The sequence below is a fragment of the Meriones unguiculatus genome, chromosome 2 (assembly GCF_030254825.1).
Source record: "Meriones unguiculatus strain TT.TT164.6M chromosome 2, Bangor_MerUng_6.1, whole genome shotgun sequence".
Classification (NCBI taxonomy): Eukaryota; Metazoa; Chordata; class Mammalia; order Rodentia; family Muridae; genus Meriones; species Meriones unguiculatus.
The window spans coordinates 74,654,608-74,674,807 of record NC_083350.1 but is presented as its reverse complement, the minus strand read 5'-3'; the positions used below and the strand labels follow the sequence as shown (position 1 = coordinate 74,674,807).

Below are 20,200 nucleotides of genomic sequence, written 5' to 3'. Positions count from 1 at the left end.
TTTCTTCCTACTTGTTTCTGTTGAAATTTTGGCCTATTACATGGTGCAGAATTCTAGTCTGAAATGAAAGGTTCCTTTATTATATACAAGGGAAAACAACCAGTGAGGTATGATCTAAGGCTTTCAACATGGGCTTGGCCAACCACTCTTTCCCTGCAGCCACTGAATGCCATGCTGAGGCAAGGTGGAAAAGCCTTGCGGGAACTCCTCCAAGCAGCTCTCTGATCAGCAACAATCTTACTACCTTATCATCACAATGCTAATTAACTCCTTTTTCTAAATCATAGTCCAGTACAGCAGCCTGGAGGGGAAAAAAAAAGGTTCTCAAGGGCACAGTCTGTATAGCAGTTTGGAGAGGAGACATTTTGTTCCTTCTTTCCTACTTCAACCTCTGTGGCAGGAAGTTCTGCTGTTTTCACATCTATCCTTTCATGCTCTTCCAAGTTTACAGCAGAGGAAATAAACATTCCTCTGATTGCACATTTATTGGGCTCATTATGCTCGTTAGTGGGATCTTGAGATTTAAAGGCAGGACACTTGGTCTCTTTCTTCTCTGGAATCCATACAATAAAATCACTTGAATCTGTTTCCATGTGTTGGGGCTGGGGAAGAAGATTAAAAATAAGCCTGTCTCCTGCAGGAAACAAAAGACCTAATGTTTCCTAGCCAGGCTTGAATGCCTTTTATTTCCAACTCTACTTTTTTCCCACTTGCCTATTATTCCTGCAGGTATCTTCTCTTGGTCTATAACCCAACAAGCAAGCAGAAGGTACCAAAGCCTTAAACAAGAACAATTCTTCCTCCTCCCTCCTCTTCATCTTCTTTCCTTCTCCTTCTCCTCCTCCTCTTTCCTTCCTTCTTTTCTTCCCCACCCTAATACTTAGCATCAAATGAAAGGCCCTGTCCATACTAGGCAAGTACTTCACCACAGAGTTATGCTTAGCCCCTAAAACCTTGAACTCTCTATCTCAACCATGTCTTTCTCCTAGACTTGCAATCCTCCTGGGGAAGATTACGAAACACATGTTAGCTCTTCCTTGGGGAGGACTCCAACATTTCTCTCTCATATTAATATCATGTCTATTAAACTGATGTTCCATTGAACCTTTGGGTGTTCTGCATTGGCTCATCCTACGATGAGTCAAAACCAGGTTGGCTATGTTATTACAATTTTCTTTGCAGAAAATCAACCACATGCTGCTTCTCTTCCAAGTTAGTATAAAAAGCCACTGGCCTGGGTATATTTCATTTTTGGTTTGTTTCTGTGGTACTGGGTTTGAACCCAGAGTCTTGTGCACGTCAGGCAAGCTCACTACTACTGAGCTATGTTTCCATCTAGCCACTCTGATAAAGGTAAAACATCCAATTGTATAAGACAAAGGGAGAATTCGGAGCCACCCTAGTATTCCCTCAAACTGGTATGTACCTGGACTAATTCTTCAGTCTGATACTTTCCATTTTCATGGTTCCATTTATTTAGGAAATGGGCCCTCCTACTGTCAGTTACTTGCAGAATGATGGGTTCCTGCCAGTTACTCTTTAAAACCTGTGCCCTAGGGATCAAAGTAGCAGTTCTCAAGTCCAGAAGTACCTTGCCACTGCAGATGAAGGGCCTGTGGCCAAGGTGTCTTTATGTTTTACTTTGCTTTGATCCAGTCAGAGGGCAGATCTAATCTCTGCAGACTACTTTTAGAAATGAGGTAAACGTACACTCAACGGAGTCCTAAATAAAAATGCATGCTTCCTTACCCAAGGCCATGACAATTGTTTCATCTCCTTCTGAACACGAGGACTTCAATTCATTTTCCTTGTTATATTTCACCACAGCAGAGGAAAAATAATAGGCATGCCAAAAATGTGTGTCGGTACCAGAGACCAACCCTTCCTTGAGGTGTTCAAAAGTAGAGAATCTGATATCTGTTGAGTGAGGCCTTTGCTGCTTTGACCCACCTCCTTCCTTTGGCCATCAATTCCTGAGAAAGCATCGGCTGGGGAAAACAAGCCTCTTCGGGACAGCATACAGTTCTACGTGATCACATAAAAACTCAACATTCTAAGCATCCCAACAGCTCTCAGTCACCAGCAAAGTCCCACCTGAGGAACCGACAAAGACCTTACAGTTCTCAACACGCAACTCCAGATATCTCTGCGAACAGTAAGTGGGTCACCTGTGAGGCTCTATGGGGTGGACTGAAAGATGCCCCTAAAGTCCTAACAACCAATGATACCTTTGGAGGTGGGGCCATCATGGTGGGACTAGCATGTTCATACGGAAAAAAAGCAGGGCTGAGGTGTAGCTCCGAGGTAGTATGTGGTTAATGTGCCCACGGCCCTAGGTTCATCCCCAGCACCAAAACCAAAAATAGCTACAGAAATGCCACAGCAGGTGCCCCTGTGTTGTTCATTCGATCTGTGTTGCTCTCTCCCCACTGACCCCCCCCAAAGGTGGAATCACATAAACGTTCAGTGTGAGACAGTATTCCGCAGGCCCCTCCAGGCACTACCCGCTGATACCTCAATCTTGGAATCCGAGCTTCAAGAACTGTCAGAAAATAACCCCCCGGCTGGGAAGATGGCTCAGTCGTTAAGTGTTTACTTTGAAAGTATTAGGGTCTGAGCTGGAGCCTCAGAGCGCACAAAAGAAGCCAGCCTGGTGTGGAGGAATGGTGAAACGGGAGGCAGAAGCAGGTGGGCCCCTGGAGCTCACTGGCCAGCCAGGCCGACCAGAAGCCCTGTATCAAGCAAGTGGGGAGAGGCTCAAGTGTGACACCAAAGTTCTCTTTTGACCTTTGCCCTCAAATATGGACACATGCATCTGTGCACATACACACTTGTACACACACACATACAGAAAATAAATTTCAGTGGTTGACGTCATTCAGTCAATGGCATTTTGTTATGACAGACTAAGATAACCACCCCCCCTTTTTTTTTTACTATGCTTTAAAGTTTTTAAAAATAAAGAACTTTTTCAAAGGCATCTTTCACTGAATTGGAAATGGCAATGCAGAGGGCTCTGAGCTTTCGCTGGTGTGACACTAAGTTGCTCTTATGGAAATCATACGAGGCCCTGGACAGGCAACAAGAAAGGCAGACCCCTCAAAGAAGCCCACACTGATTGGTCAGCACAACACGAGTGAGGCGGCAGCCCAGCATCACCTGGTGAAGGTCAAGATATGGGTATACTCCTGAGAGTCAGAGAACACGCCTCTCACGGAGCTCGGCCCGCATCAAGTCTGAGGACAAGCAGGAGCTACCACGTGTGAAGAGGTGAGAAGGGGATGTTCTGTAGAAGGGGCAGCTTGGAGTAAGCTCAGCAAATGCGACGCCACTGGGTGCGAATGAAAATGCCAAGCATTGGGTGGTCAGCAGCTGCCATCATGCCAAACAGACTCTGAAGGCAGTGGGAAAAGTCACTAGAAAGGCCTTTCTCCTAGTAAGGCATTGCAGAAACCCAGAGAACCAGGCTGTGCATCTGCGACAGCCAGCCTGTGATTCGGGGTAGCTGTGTTCATGCGAGGGTGAACCAGGAGTCATCATTTGGAGTCTTCCTCGATTACTCTCTACCAAGGCCCCTCACTGAACCTGGGCGCAGAATAAAGCTGGATGGCCAGGGAGGCTGAGGGATGCTCCTGTCTCTGCCTCCCCAGCTTTACTGCTCATACGGCACACCACACCGCAACTGCCTGCGCCACCCACTGGCTGCCGGCAAGAACTGTTTAAGAAGCTTAACAAGACAGCAGATCCAGAGGGAGGTATCAGCTAGATGTAGTTAAGAAATACAGCACAAGTGCCTCCCCGTGTGTGATGGGGAGGCAGGTACAGGCTTTGCAGCAGAAAGATGGAGGCCCAGGAACAGCTACACGCAGTCCCTAAGATGCAGCTGTAAACCAATCAGTGTTCGGCGTCTCACATTCAGGCCTATTCCTCTAAGGCTGAGAGCCTTTAGCATAATACACCCACCAAACGCCACAATATAATAAGGTCTAATGGAACGATGCTAGCAAAGAAAGTCTCTTGCCCGTTCCGATCTGCAGCATACACAGCCTCATGGAAGCTATAGACACTGACCTCTGCACTGTGACCCTCCCTTGGGTCTCAGGATGGGGAACCAAGCTGCTGACTGGACCTGCTCCTCCTCTCGGCGTAACCGGAAGGCATGGCTGCATCCTTCCTATCAGGGAAAGAGTGCCCATCTGTAGCTAGGCATCCGAGAGCTGCTTGACCCTGAACCCCGAACACACGCATGCATGTCTCCTGGAGGTGTTCAAATGCACCTTGGAGAGCCCTCACAGAACTCCAGAGTAGCTCAGCTCATCCACCTTTATTTAGGAATGGGCTGGGCTGGGCACAGAGCTCAGTCAGGAAAGGGGGAACCTGACACAGACCGGCGGCATGCAGGGTTTTTGTTTTGTTGGGTTTTGGCAGTGAGAGGTCTTGGCAGCCCTGGACAGCTTGGAACTTGCTATGTAGACTAGGCTAGCCTCAAACGCACAGAAAAACCTGCCTTTCTCTGCCTCCCAAGTGATGGAAGGAAAAGTGTGCACCACCTTGACCAGCTAGCACCAGGTTAAAAATAAAATACTGGAGTGTGGTGGTTCTCACTTCTCATCGCCAGGGAGGTAGAGATAAGCGGGTCTCTGGGGCTTACTGGCTAGCCAGCTGAGCCAAATGGGTGACCTGCAGGTCACAGTAAGAGAACTCAACAACAACAAAACGCAATAATGAAAGATCAGGTGGACAGCTTCCGGGAAGGCAGCTGAGACTGACCTTTGGCCTCCACATACACTTGCACACACTCCCACCAACCCCAAACAGCATGCACATTTACGGCCCAGAATGTACTGATCACCAAAATGCTGGACGACTCTGCCGCATTCCAGGCTGTAAAGTATCTAGCCCCTGCTTCATGTGACACTAAGACTCAGGCACGGTGGTCCCTCGCCTGAAGAACTCCCATTCCTGGAGTGCTCATGGCACTCTGGACAGACCGACCAACTGCTCTGAAGCTCCTGGTGGGGTGCAGCCCCCTCCCACTGGTCTACAGGTCGCAATCCTTTAGCTTGAGAGGCCACCATCCTCTCCCCTGCAATGAGACCCACTTCATTGCTTTCCTGCTGTCTTTCATAAGATTCCTCCTGGTTCAAAATCCTTATACCCAAGTTTTAGCTCTGCCCGAACGAAGGCACACCCATTTTCACAACACTGGGAGGTATACTGAGCTTACATTTTCTTTTTCCAGTTGCCTTTTCCAGTAGGTAATAAGTCGTGATTTTGAAACAATCTATAAAACTGTATATAGCAGCGCACCCCTGCTCTGTCTGCTCTGCTCCCACTTCTTGCTGCAGACAATCATGTTTATTACTTAAAGTTTCTTTCTGCACATGTAAATCGATATGAACACAAATTATGGGTTTGTTTCTCTTTTTACAAAAAGAGAGCTGGCATGCTGCGCATATGGTTTGACTTAGTCATCTGTCTTGGAGATTTTCCTCTGGCAGTACACTGAGTGGCCATAAATTCCCCTTTCTCTCTCTCTTTTTTTTTTTTTTTTCCCAGAGCTGAGGACCGAACCCAGGGCCTTGCGCTTGCTAGGCAAGAGCTCTACCACTGAGCTAAATCCCCAACCCCCCCTTTCTCTTACTTATGTCTAAGAATCCTGCTGGCAAGAGAGACTGTGGTCCTGTTAACAAACAGCACAGGGACTGTTCCCACCCTTCCGTCTTACAACCGTGCTGCAATAGCGCTGCAGCGCTGCACAGGACCATCTCCCAGAAGTGGATTATAGTAGCTACGGTTTTGTTTTCTGTGGCTTCAGTTACCCACAGTCAACTGCAGTCCAAAAGTTTTAAGCGGAAAATTCCCCAAATAAACAGTTTATACATTTTAACTGGTAAACTGTTCTGAATAGCGTGGTGAACTCGTGTGTCCTTCTGCCTGGAACATGAATCGCTCCTCTGTCCAGTGAATCCGCACCTTGAATGCTACCCACTGCTGGTCGGTAACTGTCTCGGCTAAAAGATCCACTGTTGCAGCATTTCAGCCCTTCCATTGAAGTAACCCTTATTTCAAGGTGCTGAATAATGGCTCCAAAGCAAAAGAGTAGCGATGCTGGCAATTTTATCACAGTGTATTTTTATAAGTATTCTCTTTTATTATTGTTGTTGTTAACATCTTATGGATAATCCATAAAGGCTTAATTCGTTAAATTTTACCCAAAGTATACATGGATAAGAAACAATATATAAGGTACACACACACATTCTTTTTAATACTATCCGTGGCTTCAGGTATCCTCTAGGGGTCTTGAGATGTATTCTCTATGAACAAGGAGGAGGTTACCATGTCAGGTCAAAGGGTACATACATTTGTAGGGATAAAATGTCACCTAAGGGTTTTGCAGAGATAAATTATTATCCCTAAAATACAATGGTTTAACTCTGTGGGTTGCTCCCTATTAACTGTGTGTAAAACCGTGGCGTGCCCAAGAGGTACCAGCTGTCTGCCAGGCTCTCTAGGACTTTGTCGCATACTTAGGGAATCCAGAGTGTGCATCCAGGAGCCAGAACTGAGGTGGCTGGCTCAGGTCTGAGTCTTTCTGTAGCTGACGAAAAGACGATAGCACTAGACACTCCCCAGGACCCACAGTGTCAACCAGCATCCTGGACGGGGTTTTGGAAGTGTGGAGCTGGTAGGAAAGGCAGGACAGCTGTTAAGAGCTAACTGCCGGCGAGAGGCCCCCAAAGGACACAGGCTATGGTCACTGCTCTTAGCTGGGCCCCAGACCTAAAGGGTAGGACTCCACAGTTTGATCGTAGGACACAGAGAAATCAAACGAACTAGCCTTGGAAACTTCCTTCCGGCTGACTAGTGTTCATAATGCTGGAAGGCACTATGGGGGTCACTAGGAGGAAAATGCAGCAACAGTATTACTTGGCAGTGAAGCCTGCATGCTACAATACCCTGCCAGACAAGCCGTGCCAACCAGTGTAATAGTGGCATGAAGTTAAGGGGTAACCAACTGCTTCTGTATTGAATTTGAGGCCTGTTACAAAGAAAGGGATTCAGGTTTCATACTGTAGATCTGGTCAAAAGCCCATAGGCTGCAAGGTCGCAAGCTCTTGGAGGGAAGCTACTGCAGTTGTTTTGCTAAACCGGGTTATCAGACTGTCTTCTAAATATTTGCACTTAGGCTGATAAGTGAGTGATGGCCAGAGTATCAACTCCCCACCGCAAAGCTCAGGGACACTGCAGAGGAGCAGTAGAAAGAATGTGAGCCCCACAAGATGGGAGGGAGCACTGTAAAAGGCCATCTTTGGCAGTGACGAGGCCACTGCACCCACGAACTCACTGCAGCTATGGTTTCGCTGCACAAGCTCAAGCCATCAACATCAGCCAACCGCTCCCACCTGCAGCACCAACTGGACACCCTAGGTTACTAACCAAACAGAAATGGCAAAGACGGGGTAAGGAGGAAATGTTGGGAGTGTCTGGAGGCAGTAGGAGGAAGGGGACGGTCAAGACGTATGATTATATATCTAAACTGTCAAAGAACTAAAAGACATTTTAGGAAGATATTCTTTAAAAAAAATAAGGAGAGCTGGAGAGATGGCTCAGAGGTTTAAAAGCACTGGCTGCTCTTCCAGAGGACCTGGACTTGATTCTCAGCAGAATGACTCACAACCCACTATAACTCCATTTCTAGGGGATCTGATGCCCTCTTATGGCCTCTGTGGGTACCAGGCAGGCACATGGTACACAAACATACATGTTGGCAAAACATCCAGACACATAGAAAAAAAGATAATTGTTGGCCAGCTTACCACACAGACAGGGAATGTGAGAAAGAGGTCTCAGGCGATAAAGTCAGTTTCTTTTCTTTCTTTCTTTCTTTCTTTCTTTCTTTCTTTCTTTCTTTCTTTCTTTCTTTCTTTCTTTCTTTCTCTTTCTTTCTCTCTCTCTCTCTTTCTTTCTTTCATTTTCTCTCTGTCTCTCTCTCCTTCCTTCCTTCCTTCCTTCCTTCCTTCCTTCCTTCTTTCCTTGCTTCTTTTTTTCTTCTTTCTTTCCTTCCTTCCTTCCTTCCTTCCTCTCTCTCTCTTTTCTTTCCTTCTGTTCTTCTACCAAGGGCCTATTCAGTGTTAGATACTGTGCCAAATACCCAGAGACACTGGAAAGCTCGGGGTACTGGCCTACTACCTCAGACCACCACTTCCCTATTCAGGCCTCTGATAAGCAAAGAACCCCTTGGGCTGGCTGAATTTACAGGCTAGCCTTTCCCATCTCAAGACACTGGACATTATGAACAAGTCATTCACTCATCTGGGCTTCTATGTCTTCAATCACCCTAAGACAGGGGGTAGGGAAGGGTGCCCAAAGCGTCACATGAAAACCAGCAAGTAGAGATGGGTATAACACAGAGGTAGAATGCTTACCTGGCATGTGTTTGATTCCCAGTGTTACAAAAATAAAAATAAACAAACACATAAGTAGTGGCAGAGAATAAGCTCATTTCTGTAAAATCAGATATAAAGAAGGAAGCTCGGTGTTTGACACACCCAGTGATTCCAGCTTTCAGAATGCTAAGGCCTCACAAGTTTGAGGCCAGTTTGGGACACATAGAAAGACCCTGTATCTGAAAAATGGAACAAAACTGAAAGAATGGGGCTGTGGACATGGCTCAGTGGTTAAGAACAGTGGTTAAGAACATAGGCTCTGAGTTCAATTCCTGGTGTCCACTCCACACTGGGTAGCTGAGGACTGCCTGTAAGCCCAGCTCCAGCAGGATCCCATGCCTCTAGTCAATGCAGGCTCTGCATTCACATGCACACAGCCACACACAGACCCACACAGAGAAACACAACTGAGAACACTCACTCAAGCTGGGCATGGAGAGAGGCGGGTACAGCTCTGTGAGGTCACCAGGCCAGCCTAGACTATGCAGTGAGTTCCAGCGCAGCCAGGACTGCATAGTTAGACCCTGTATCAAAACAAAGAAAGCAATGCAATAAATCACAAAAAAGACGGGAAAGACAGATGACAGATGCAGGTAGGTAGGAAGAGGCAGGCAGGCAGGTAGATAGGTCAAAAGATGGTCTCCAAAACATCTACTGTGGTAGAATCAATAAGCGTTTTCTTCTCTTCGTGTACTCTCTAAATTTCTCATAAGTCTTTAGGGCTTGTCCTTTTTTAAATTACATTTTGGTTTGGGTCTTGTTTTTTTGTTTGCTTAATCTTTATTTTATGTATATGTGTGTTTTGCCCCCTCAAGAGGCCAGAACATGCCATGGGTCCCCTGAAACTGGAGCTACAGATGGTTGTAAGTCACCATGTAGGTGCTTGTGTGAGACTAACCTGGGCTGGCCTAGAACTTGCTATATAGCAGAGAATGACCTTGAACTCCTGACCCTCCTTGTCTCCACCTTCCAAGTGCTGCCATCTTGCCCAGCTGAAGTTTTCCCTTTTAATGAAGGGAATAACTCATTTCTAAAGCTTTTTTCCTCCATACAACAGAGTTCAAAATTAAGTTATAAGAAAAAAGTTAGTTGGGTGGTGGTGGAGCACACCTTTAGTCCCGGCACTCCTGAGGCTGTGACCAGCCTGGTCTACAAAGGGAGTCCAGGACAGCCAAGGCTACACAGAGAAGCCTTGTCTTGAACCTCCCCCCACCAAAAAAAAAAAAAAAAATCAAGTCTGAGTTCCTTCATTCAAATTTGTACAAATTATGTTCATCTTTTTACTACCTATTTCCAAAAGGAGAGCAGGAAAGAAGTATATGGTTTGAACCACACAACAATAATTAAAATCGAATAAGAAATGTGTGTCAAATATCTGTCCCATCGCCTAGGCGGAAGTGAGCACATGAGCGGTAGCTGTGCCTGTTCCTCGCACCTTCAATCATGTATCCACCGTGCAGGCAGATGTGGCACTGATGAGTAGCTGAGAGTTCTACATCTGGATCCACAGGCAAGAGGCAGAGAGAACGACAGACACCGGACCTGGCTTGAGATTTGACACCCCAAACCTCTTCCTAGTGACACACTTCCTTCAAAAAGGCCACACCTCCCAGTTCCTGTTCAGGGAGCACCACTTGTAACGAGGGGAACGTTCACATTCGGGCCATTCTTATTCAAACCACTTGTTTCAACAAAGCAAAACAAAAGCGGAAGGGGCACTGAGACCAGCTGTGGGTTGTTCAGCTGCCAGGAAGAGGAGTCACTGGCCCAAGAACACAAGGCAAAGGAATAATTACGGGCGACGGAACACAGGTGACCATAACCAACTTCCTGGAAGCGTCAGCACCTGGCTTCACGCACCCGGCAGGGACACTCCAGTAGAGGAAATGGCCCTGGTACTACCAGATGAAGGTGGGCTGGGCACCACAGAGAGACAAGAAAATACGGCTTCCCTTCTGTGGCGCCAGTTCCTGTTCTAACTTCTAGATGTACTGGCTTTCTCAGAAGAGCGAAACATAGAAAGCCAACACAGGACGCCCGTGAGAGATGAGCCTGAATTATTGCCAACACCTTTCTCTCCCAAATCCTAACATTTTAAAGGTGCAGAGAAGAAAGTGTAGGGCTCAGAGCAGCACAGCCAAATGGTAGCAAATGCTTGGCAATCTGGAAGAACAAGGCAGGCATGGGGATTGATTTCTATGGAGGACAAGCCAGTGAGACGCCACAGAGAACCTGAGTTCAATCCCTGAGCCAATATGGGGGAAGCCCTCTGACCTTTACGAGAGCACCGTGGCACATGTCTTTACACGTACACACAAATCATTATAATACACCCTTTTTTTTTTTTTTTTTAAGTTTTTGAGGTGGGAGCTTAAGGCCTGGCAGGAGAGTCACCTGACTCCTGCGCATTTCAGAGGTGAAGGATCCTCCTGTCTGGGGCTAACACAGGTAACAAGGAGTGGGTCTCTGAGAAAACTTCAAGTGCTGAGAAAGAAATCTAACACGTTGTGGGGAAAACGTTTCATAGCTCCTTTTTGGAGAGGAGGGCGAGGAAACCGCATAGAGGACTGGCTTAAGCAATGGCTCCTGACCCCATTTTCACCAGTATTTTGGGAGTGCTTAAGCGGCTTATTTTCAGCACTGCTCCCTGGAACTCTTTGCAGATTAATCACACCACCCTGCCCCCCTACACTCCAAACAGGAAGTTTTGCAAATGTGTCCAAATAACTGGCCTTCATGTTTCAGAGAGCACTTTAGTTATTTCAAGTTATCTAAGATGTGAGGCGCACCCAGAAAAAACTCCTAGTCAGGACATTCATGAAATTAAGTGTCTCCCTTAGTAAATTAGCAGCACATTCCTTCAAAAGCTGAGACCCAGAATTGCCATCACACTTCGCAACATTTTGCAACCCCGTGATGATCGATGGCACCGAAAATAGCTCAGGGAAAAAAGTAAACCGCAAGAACAAGACAAACAATCTTATGCAAAACAGCAACACATCCGTGAAACATCACTCATTATCCAAATTAATCTGACAACAGGAAACAGAATCTGGTTATTTTTCCTCCAATCCAGAACCGTATTCCCTCCCAGGGATCCTCCGGAAAATCTTGTTCATAAACAAATGATTCCTGGGTAACTGGCTTCTTTGCTGAGTGTTTCCACATGCTTCGTGAGTCGCCTCCTCACACGCCCCCCCATGCTCCCGTCGCCTCGCCGCAGACATCACGGAAAGGCACTGACAGGCTGTTATTATCGCTGAGCTAGAGACTGTATAGGAAATTATGCTGCTGCCTCTGGGTTTAAATTTTCCATGAAAAATTGTTCTCATCACCACAGAGGCTTAGCCGATGAACAAGAAAAATGATTTAATTAAGAGACGGCCATAATTAGATTTTTTTTTTTCAGTACACTCAACATAAAAGTTACATTACAGCAGAGCTTTACTTTATTTCATGGCATGTTTTTATCAGACCATTCCAGGACACATGAAGATGATGAGTAAAAACCAAAGGAAAAGAAGAAGAGCCATAAACATGGGTGGAGCAGGGGGAGGTGAGGAAAGGCAGAAATGGCCTGACCACCCGACAGACAGTGAAAAGGTGTGGAGAGGGACAATGGTGGCACTAACAAGAAGAAACAGAACTGGTCAGAGGATGCGCAGTGGGAGGACGGAGCCCTCCCCACTCCGCAGACAGGACATCCTGAGAACAAATCATCGAATCCAGAGGGCCAGGGTTTCCTCTCCAGTCTGCCCTTGTGCGCACAGACACATGCCAAAAACCAAACCTAGGAACTCTGATTCAGAACCAAGAGGACATCTGTGCTCGTCACCTCCTTGGACATTCAAGGTGACAGTCAATGTTGAGCCTTGGGACCTTCCTCTAAACATATCCAGCAGACACACACAGAGCCCTGCTGTAGGGCCTGTGTGTAAGCCTGAGCACCCGAGAGCAGACCTTCAGCACTCACACAAGAGCTGGCTGTAGTGGGGTACACCTGCACACCCAGCGCTTATGTGTGTAGATCTGAGGACTGTCCGCCAGACTGCTGATCAAGACTTGAGCTCTTAGGCTCAGTGAGAGACCCTACCTCAAAAGACATGGAGCGGAAGACACCCGTTCTCCACTTCTGGCCTCCCTGCTCACACGCACAGGTATGCACATACATACCCGTCTGCACATATAAGTAAATACACAAAATTAAAAGCAAAAGTTCATATTATTTGGATGTCAGAAAATTTGTATGATTCCCCTATTTAAACAACTCGGTGCTGTGTGTGTATCTGTTTCTGAACGTGTGCACATATATGTACAGGTGTCCCATGCACATGTGTATGGGTCCAGAGGTCAGTGTTGGTTGTCTTGCCTCTTAATTTTATTTACTATTACTACTGTTATTACCATTAGTACTATTACTATTAGTACTATTTTAGTTCGGGGGTCGTAGAGATGGGTTAGCAGTTAAGAGCACCTGTTCTGGCAGAAGACCCAGGTTTGACTCCCAGCACATACATCCATCTATAACTCCAGCTCTAAGGGATCCTCCTCTGGCTTCCACAGGTACCAGGAATGCATACGGTACACACACACAGGCAAAACACGCATACACATAAAGAAAAAACGACGTATGAAAAAATGAACTCTATCAGGTCCACTGATGAACTGAAGACTCCTTCATAGTGCAGTATCTTGGCAACAGGCCAGGAGACATGTCAGCAAGCCACCTCGAAAGGAGAGAAAGCAGCTGTGCCTTCACCTGCAAGAAAGCCTGAGACAGGAAGTCAGAGCACAGAAAATCTCCGGAGCACGTCAAAGCTTCTCATAGGGATACATCTGCCACGTTCCCAGCAGCGTTTGCCCACCTCCTAACAGAAACTCCTACAAGGAAAGCACAGACCAGGATGGCAGTCATGTTATGGCCACAAGGAGGTGTTGTGATGGAGACAACTCTGAAGGCTCCCAGGCAATGCCAGTGTATAATTAAGGCTAGTGAGTGATCACAGAGCAGCCAGCTGGGTGGTCTCCATGGAAACCAGCAAACATACATTTTCACATGCACAGTGACTATTTTGGATCAATGACTCTTTATATAGGTTTAAACATTGTGAACGGTCCGTCAATAGCTTCTTTTGTTGGACAATCTCACATTAAATAGGCTGTGAAAAGCCTGGTTCTTGTGGATGCTGCATTCAGAGCAGCGATCTGCAAATCAGTGAACACAAGGGTAAATTCAGAGCCAGGAAATCGGTGGGTAACTTCCTGAAAGAACTGAGCTAGTGTTTGACAGAGCCAAGGAGGACCTGCCAAGGGCTGGCTTTCACCGTCCAGCGCTCAGACAGCATTTAACGACCTCCGTGAGGTAGAAATTAGTACTATGCTTGTTTACAGAAAAGAAAACCAATTCATACACCTAAAGTGGCAGACCTGAGACTAGGTGAAAATTAAGTCTTTATTCAAGTCTATTATTCTATACAGCGTTGTTTGCAAAGCACACCCCAGCTATTTCCACAAACATTGGTTCATTTAGTCTGTTCTGAGCCAACCGGCAGTCCCTTCTGACGTTACAGTATTTCCTCTGTATGAACAGCATCCTATCCTAAGAGCAATGTGAGGGACCATCTTCTGGAAGAGCGAGTTCTGACTACCAGCGAAGGCCCGAAATTCCAATAAACCACCTGTAAATCTGACACCAAGATCTTCCCCCAAAGAGGGTGGAACCCATGACAGGGACAGGAGAAAGTCCCACTGTGGAGTGATATGCTCCAGGAAGTTCTTAGAAATCTGGAAAGTGGTTTACTGAGTAGGCAGGATCTTTATCAACACAGGGCTACATCAGACATAAAGGCCATCAGCAAGTCTGTCATGAGTATCAGAGTCTCCGTACTGTCAGCTTTGAGGATCTTTAGACACCTTCTAGTCCAAACTGCTTTAGAGAGGAAAGAACTAATGGTTCCAGGGTCATGCCGCAGACTGAATGTGAAGTGTCCACCTTGAGCTCCTGTGCTTACAGTGGCACTGTTTTGCGCTATAGAGCCTTTAAGAGGCGGAGCATCAATACAGGAAGCTGGTTACTCTTGCAGGCCTTGAGGTTTAGAGCCTGGCCCCACTTCCTCTCCAGTAACTGCTTCATGCTCCATGGAGATATGAGACTCCCTTTAGTAGCGTCAGCATACTGCATACTCCTGTTGCCGTGGAGCTACCTGCTGCCACACCTTCCCCACACAAAGGCCTGTATCCTCCTAAACTGTAAGCCAAAACCATTCCTTCCTTACAATGTTCTGTCAGGCATTTGCTCACAGCAATGAGAAGAGTAACTAATGTGGGTATCTTGACCATCATGGCTGCTATGACTAATGCCCAGAGACTGGGTAATTATAGACAGCGTAAACACATTAATTACTCTTGCTGCAAGCTAGGAAGTCCAAGATCCACATGCTGGTGGATTCAGTGCCTAGAAAGATCTGCTTCCTCAGAGACAGCATCCTCCTCCTGTGTCCTCACAGTGGATGGGGCAAGGCAGCTCAATAGAACCTTTTATTTTGAGACACGATCTCACTCTGTAGCCCTGGATGACCTGGAACTGGCCACATAGACCAGACTGGCCTCAAACTCACAGAGACCTGCCTGCCTCTGTCTCCTGAGTGCAGGGATTCAAGGTATGAGCCACCATTACTGATGGGAGCCTCCTTTATGATGCCACTATTGTCACTCCTGAGGACTCTGCCTTTATAATCTAACCATGTGCCCAGAGCTGCACCTATGACCATTACCTTAGAGATTAGGATTTCAACCTACAGATTGTAGGGCCATAAACATTCATTAGAAAATGTTCAGTAAACAGTGACCGAAGTCAAAAAAGTGAGCAATCTCCTTCCTTCCCCCAGAAACCTCAGTTCCTCTGCCCCACACATCTCACCACAGAGACCGAAGCCTACCTACCGCGATTTCTGTCAGAGCTCAGGAGGGAAAAGGCTTTCTAATTTCCCTAGGACTGTTAACACTAGTCTTCCCAAGCCCCGCTCACTGTCTAGCACCTGCCTTTCTTTATTCTTTCACCAAACTCCTTTTTCCAGAATATATGTATTATCATGAGATCTGGCTATTAGTCCCTGGATGACCACTTACAGTCTCTCCTCTTCAGTGTATTTATTGATCCATCTTCACTCCACATCTGTCCTTTATTACTTCCTCAAGGGCTACCAATGTCCTTGCTCTAATTTTTTTTGCAACCCCTTGGTGGCACTTCTTAGAATCCTTTCTGGCTCTCCTTCCACCACTTGGCCATTACTTCTATCTGCTGCTCATTATGATTTCCAGCATTTGAGTGTCTCCCAAGTTAAGTGTTTGGCCTCTGTTCTTTTATTCCCACATATTTCCTCTCCTAACGAGCTCTTCCATCCCTTCACTCTTCTGATGTATGATCTAAGTTCTCATCCTCTTCTCACTTCAGGTCTCCAACTCAAAGCAGCTCCATTTAGATGTCTGGTTGCCACACCCATCTGTCTAGAATGTATTTCACCACGTCTGCATTCCCTACAGTCTTGCTATCAGCACTTCTGTGTGTCACACCATAGGTGTGTCATGACTCCAGTTACAAGCCTTGAGGACGTCTGTGCTCTTCTGATCCATCATTCCTGGTGTTTTACAACTATTATTACCTGCTTCATCTCTTCTAACATGGTCTACTCTTTATCTAATTATTTTGTCATGCTCCATAGCAATTGTATATATTAAATGATTAAACTTTACTTTCCTTCAAGTTGTCAGGCAGGTGCAACGATCCTTCTGTATTCCTGCCATTGATGCTTTGATCTCCTTTCCACCTGAATGCTTGAAGCTCGTTCTACCTACTTAAGCCCCATTTCCACATTAACCTGTCCAAGCATAATTTATCATTTGTCTTAGTTAGTGCTCTGTTGCTATGAACAGACACCATGACCACAGGAACTCATAGAGGAAAACATTTAATTGAGGCTGGATTTCACTTTGGAGATTTAGTTCATTATCATCAGGATATACATGGTGCTAGAGAAGGAGCCAAGAGTTCTACATCTGGATCTGTAGGTGGCAGGAAAGACATTGACACTGGTCCTGGTTAGGGCTTCTGAAACCTCAAAGCCCACCCTCAGGGACACTCTTCCTCCAACAAGGCCACTCCTCCTAACAGTGCCACTCCCTATGAGCCAACAAGGGCCATTTTCATTCAAACCACCACATCTGCTCATCCAGACGTCCACAACTGTCTCAACGGAACAGCTTCTTTTTACAGTTCAATTTCCTCTGTTTCCACTGTCTCTTCCTCTAATCAAACTTACAGTTCCAACATTCTCGTCTTGCTGTAGGGGTCCTTCTATTCATTCTTCAACCTTCCCCAGGCAACCGTGACCTTCAGAAGCCAGTGTCAGCCACTCCTTTGCTACCCAGATTAGTGCCATTGCCTAACAGTGTCTTCCTTATCGACTCTGAGTTATATCAGGCCTTAGACAGGCACTGAGCACAGTGAATGCATTTCTTCCTCCATGTGTCCATCAAACTCCAAAAATTTCTCTAAGGAAATGCTGAGTAATGGTAGAATCATGTTTAAAAGGGGATCCATTGGGAGAGAAGCTATATGCCTTCATATTATATCATATCCCCTATTACAGCTTAAATCTTATAGGACTGCTAACTGCCTCAGGCTGGTAAGAAATTAGAACAAGAAAGAACTTAGAGAGCCAAATGCACCACCTGGATAGTGAGGTTACCTCACAGAAGGGTGTGTTCCCTCTCAGGTGGCGACGGACATTCCATGGCTCTAGGAAGAAGTCCATGACAGCTAATCTTGGTTGCCTACTACATCTGAAACTAACTGAAACCAGAGCAGCTGGGCATACTTGTGAGGGATTTTTCTTGGTTGGCTTATCTGAGGTGTGAGACCCACTCTAAATGCAGAAACAGCATTCAGTTCCTCTGTGTGGGGCAGAGGAACTGAGGTTTCTGGGGGAGGGAAGGAGATTGCTCACTTTTTTGACTTTGGTCACTGTTTACTGAACATTTTCTAATGAATGTTTATGGCCCTACAATCTGTAGTTTGAAATCCTAATCTCTAAGGTAATGGTCATAGGTGCAGCTCTGGGCACATGGTTAGATTATAAAGGCAGAGTCCTCAGGAGTGACAATAGTGGCATCATAAAGGAGGCTCCCATCAGTAATGGTGGCTCATACCTTGAATCCTTGCACTCAGGAGACAGAGGCAGGCAGGTCTCTGTGAGTTTGAGGCCAGTCTGGTCTATGTGGCCAGTTCCAGGTCATCCAGGGCTACAGAGTGAGATCCTGTCTCAAAATAAAAGGTTCCATTGAGCTGCCTTGCTCCATCCACTGTGAGGACACAGGAGGAGGATGCTGTTTCTGAGTGCTGATGTCAGAAGATCCAACCTAAATCTATGTCTTGCGGTGGCAGGCCAAATGAAGGACAAGATTTTACATTAACGTCTGCTTGTCCTCACTCTCACCTCCAAGTCTATGCGACCTGGCGCATTCCTTCGCTGGTGTTAGACCTACTTCTTTGGGATTCCACCACGGACTGAAAATTGCCAGCTCTCTAGGACCGCCCTTGGACTCTGGCACTTGACTGGTATTGCTGAGAAATCTGTCTTGTAGACTGAACAACTACTACATTTTTGGCCTTCTGTCAGGAGACAGGTATTGTTAAACTACTCAGACCACAGCCTATAAAACACACTAACAAATCCCTTACATACATATATATGTATATATTTGTATATATGTATATATATATATATATGTGAGTGTGTGTGTGTATATATATGTTCATTCTAGCAGTTCTGCTCCTCAGAGAACCTTAACTGTTAGAGTCTGAGTGCTGCATATGTGAAATGTAAACTCCATCAAAACCAACCAGAAGGCCAGTGAGAAATTCCTGGGTAAAGGCGCTGCCATGAGCCTGATAACCTCAGTCAATCCCGGAGACCCACCTGGTGGAAGAGAAGAACTGACTCCCAAAGATGTCCTTTGGCTTCCACATTGACACACCCATGCATATGTGCACACACACAAAAATAGATACATCAATCACAAATATTAAAAGAATCATGTCTGGTATAGGTCCCAGGGTTGAAATTTTTTCAAAGAAGGTTAAGAATATAGTTCAATGGTAGACTCTGGGTTCAATCCCTAATAATACCAAAAAAAAAAAAAAAAAAAAAAAAGGCCAACCAACCAAGCAAAAGCCAACCAACCAATCAATTAAAACCAACCAACTATCAGAAGAAGGAGAAAAGAGGGAACAAGTCAGGAGCCTGACTCAGAGGACCTCTGAAAAGCTCTGCCCTGCAGACTATCAATGTAGATGCTGTGACTTATGGGCAACCTTTGGGCAGAGTGCAGGGAATCTTAGGAAAGAAGTGGGAAACAGTAAGATCTGGAGAGGACAGGAACTCCACAAGGAGAGCAACAGAACCAAAAAATCTGAGCACAGGGGTCTTTCCTGAGACTGCTATTCCAACCAAGGACCATGCATGGAGATAACCTAAGACCCCTGCACAGATGTAGCCCATGGCAGTTCAGTATCCAAGTGGGTTCCATTGTAATAGGAACAGGGAGTGTCTCTGACATGAACTGATTGGCCTGCTCTTTAATTACCTCCCCCTGAGGGGGAAGCAGCATTACCAGGCCACAGAAGAAGACAGTGCAGCCACTCCTGATGAGACCTAATTGACTAGGATCAGAAGGAAGGAAAAGAAGTCCTCCCCTATCAGTGGACTTGGGGAGGGGCATGCATGCAGAGGGTGGAGGAAGGGAGGGATTGGGACAGGAGGAGGGAAGGAACCATGGGGGGTATACAAAGTGAATAAAGTGTAATTAAAAACAAAAAACAAAAAACAACCAACTAACCAACCAAAAGCCAACCAACCAACTAAAAGCCAAACAACCAACCAACCAATCAAACCACCAATCAACCCAAACCAACCCACCAACACAAACTAACCAACCAACCAAAAGCCAACCAACCAACCAACCTACCAATCAACCCAAACCAACCAACCAACCAACCAACCAAAAGCCAACCAACCAACCAACCAATCAACCCAAACCAACCCACCAGCCCAAACCAACCAACCAACCAACCAAAAGCCAAATAACTAATCAATCAACCAAGTAACCAACCAATCAAACAGAGAAAGTATAGAAAAAGTATTTCCTAAGGGCCATTAAAGGACAGACTTGGGCTTATAATCTGCTGCTGTCTTCAGGACAAGAACTCTGGCAGTGGCATGCACTTCAGAGGAAGCCAGCAGCACACCGAGCAGCCTTGAAAGGGCATGGTGTGCGGCTGCACTGTCTGGGGATGCCTACCCTGTCCTGCCTTGTCCAGATTATAAACTTACTCAAACCTCAGCTGCTTCTTTCCGATGACTCCGAGAACCCAAGCAATGTGAAATGAGTAAGCAGGAGATGAGGCAGCATCCAATCCAGAAAGAGTTCTCACACAAGGGTTTAAATCTGCTGAGAAACCCCAGTTGGGGTAGAAACTCGGGCTGGGCCCTCCTTATACACCCACACACTTCACTGCTGCTCTTTTGAATCCATTCACGTTTTCTGACTTCATCCTCTGTACTCCCAGTGAGAAGAGAGCTCAAGATTTGCCAATGTATTAGATTTCACATGTCCAAATTTACCAAAAAGAAGAGATTTCCACCCCCAAACACTGCTAAGCACTATAATGCTTTCTGTCTCTTAAAACA

At 46.1% G+C, this 20,200-nt stretch overlaps 1 protein-coding gene across 9 annotated transcripts in view; it reads right to left on the bottom strand.

Moving 5' to 3' along the window:
* The window catches only part of Tmem241 (transmembrane protein 241), a 108,064-nt gene that overhangs the window by 21,826 nt on the left and 66,038 nt on the right, over positions 1 to 20,200 (bottom strand). For 3 of the 9 annotated variants that reach the window (XM_060377671.1, XM_060377672.1, XM_060377675.1), the window contains one exon: positions 8,875 to 8,977. The exons of 5 other annotated variants lie outside the window; for them this stretch is intronic. In XM_060377671.1, the coding sequence (XP_060233654.1) occupies positions 8,875 to 8,977 (103 nt within the window). Of the gene's footprint in view, positions 1 to 8,874; positions 8,978 to 20,200 lie in introns of those variants that run through there. One more of the 9 variants, XR_009589891.1, reaches the window with a different exon arrangement.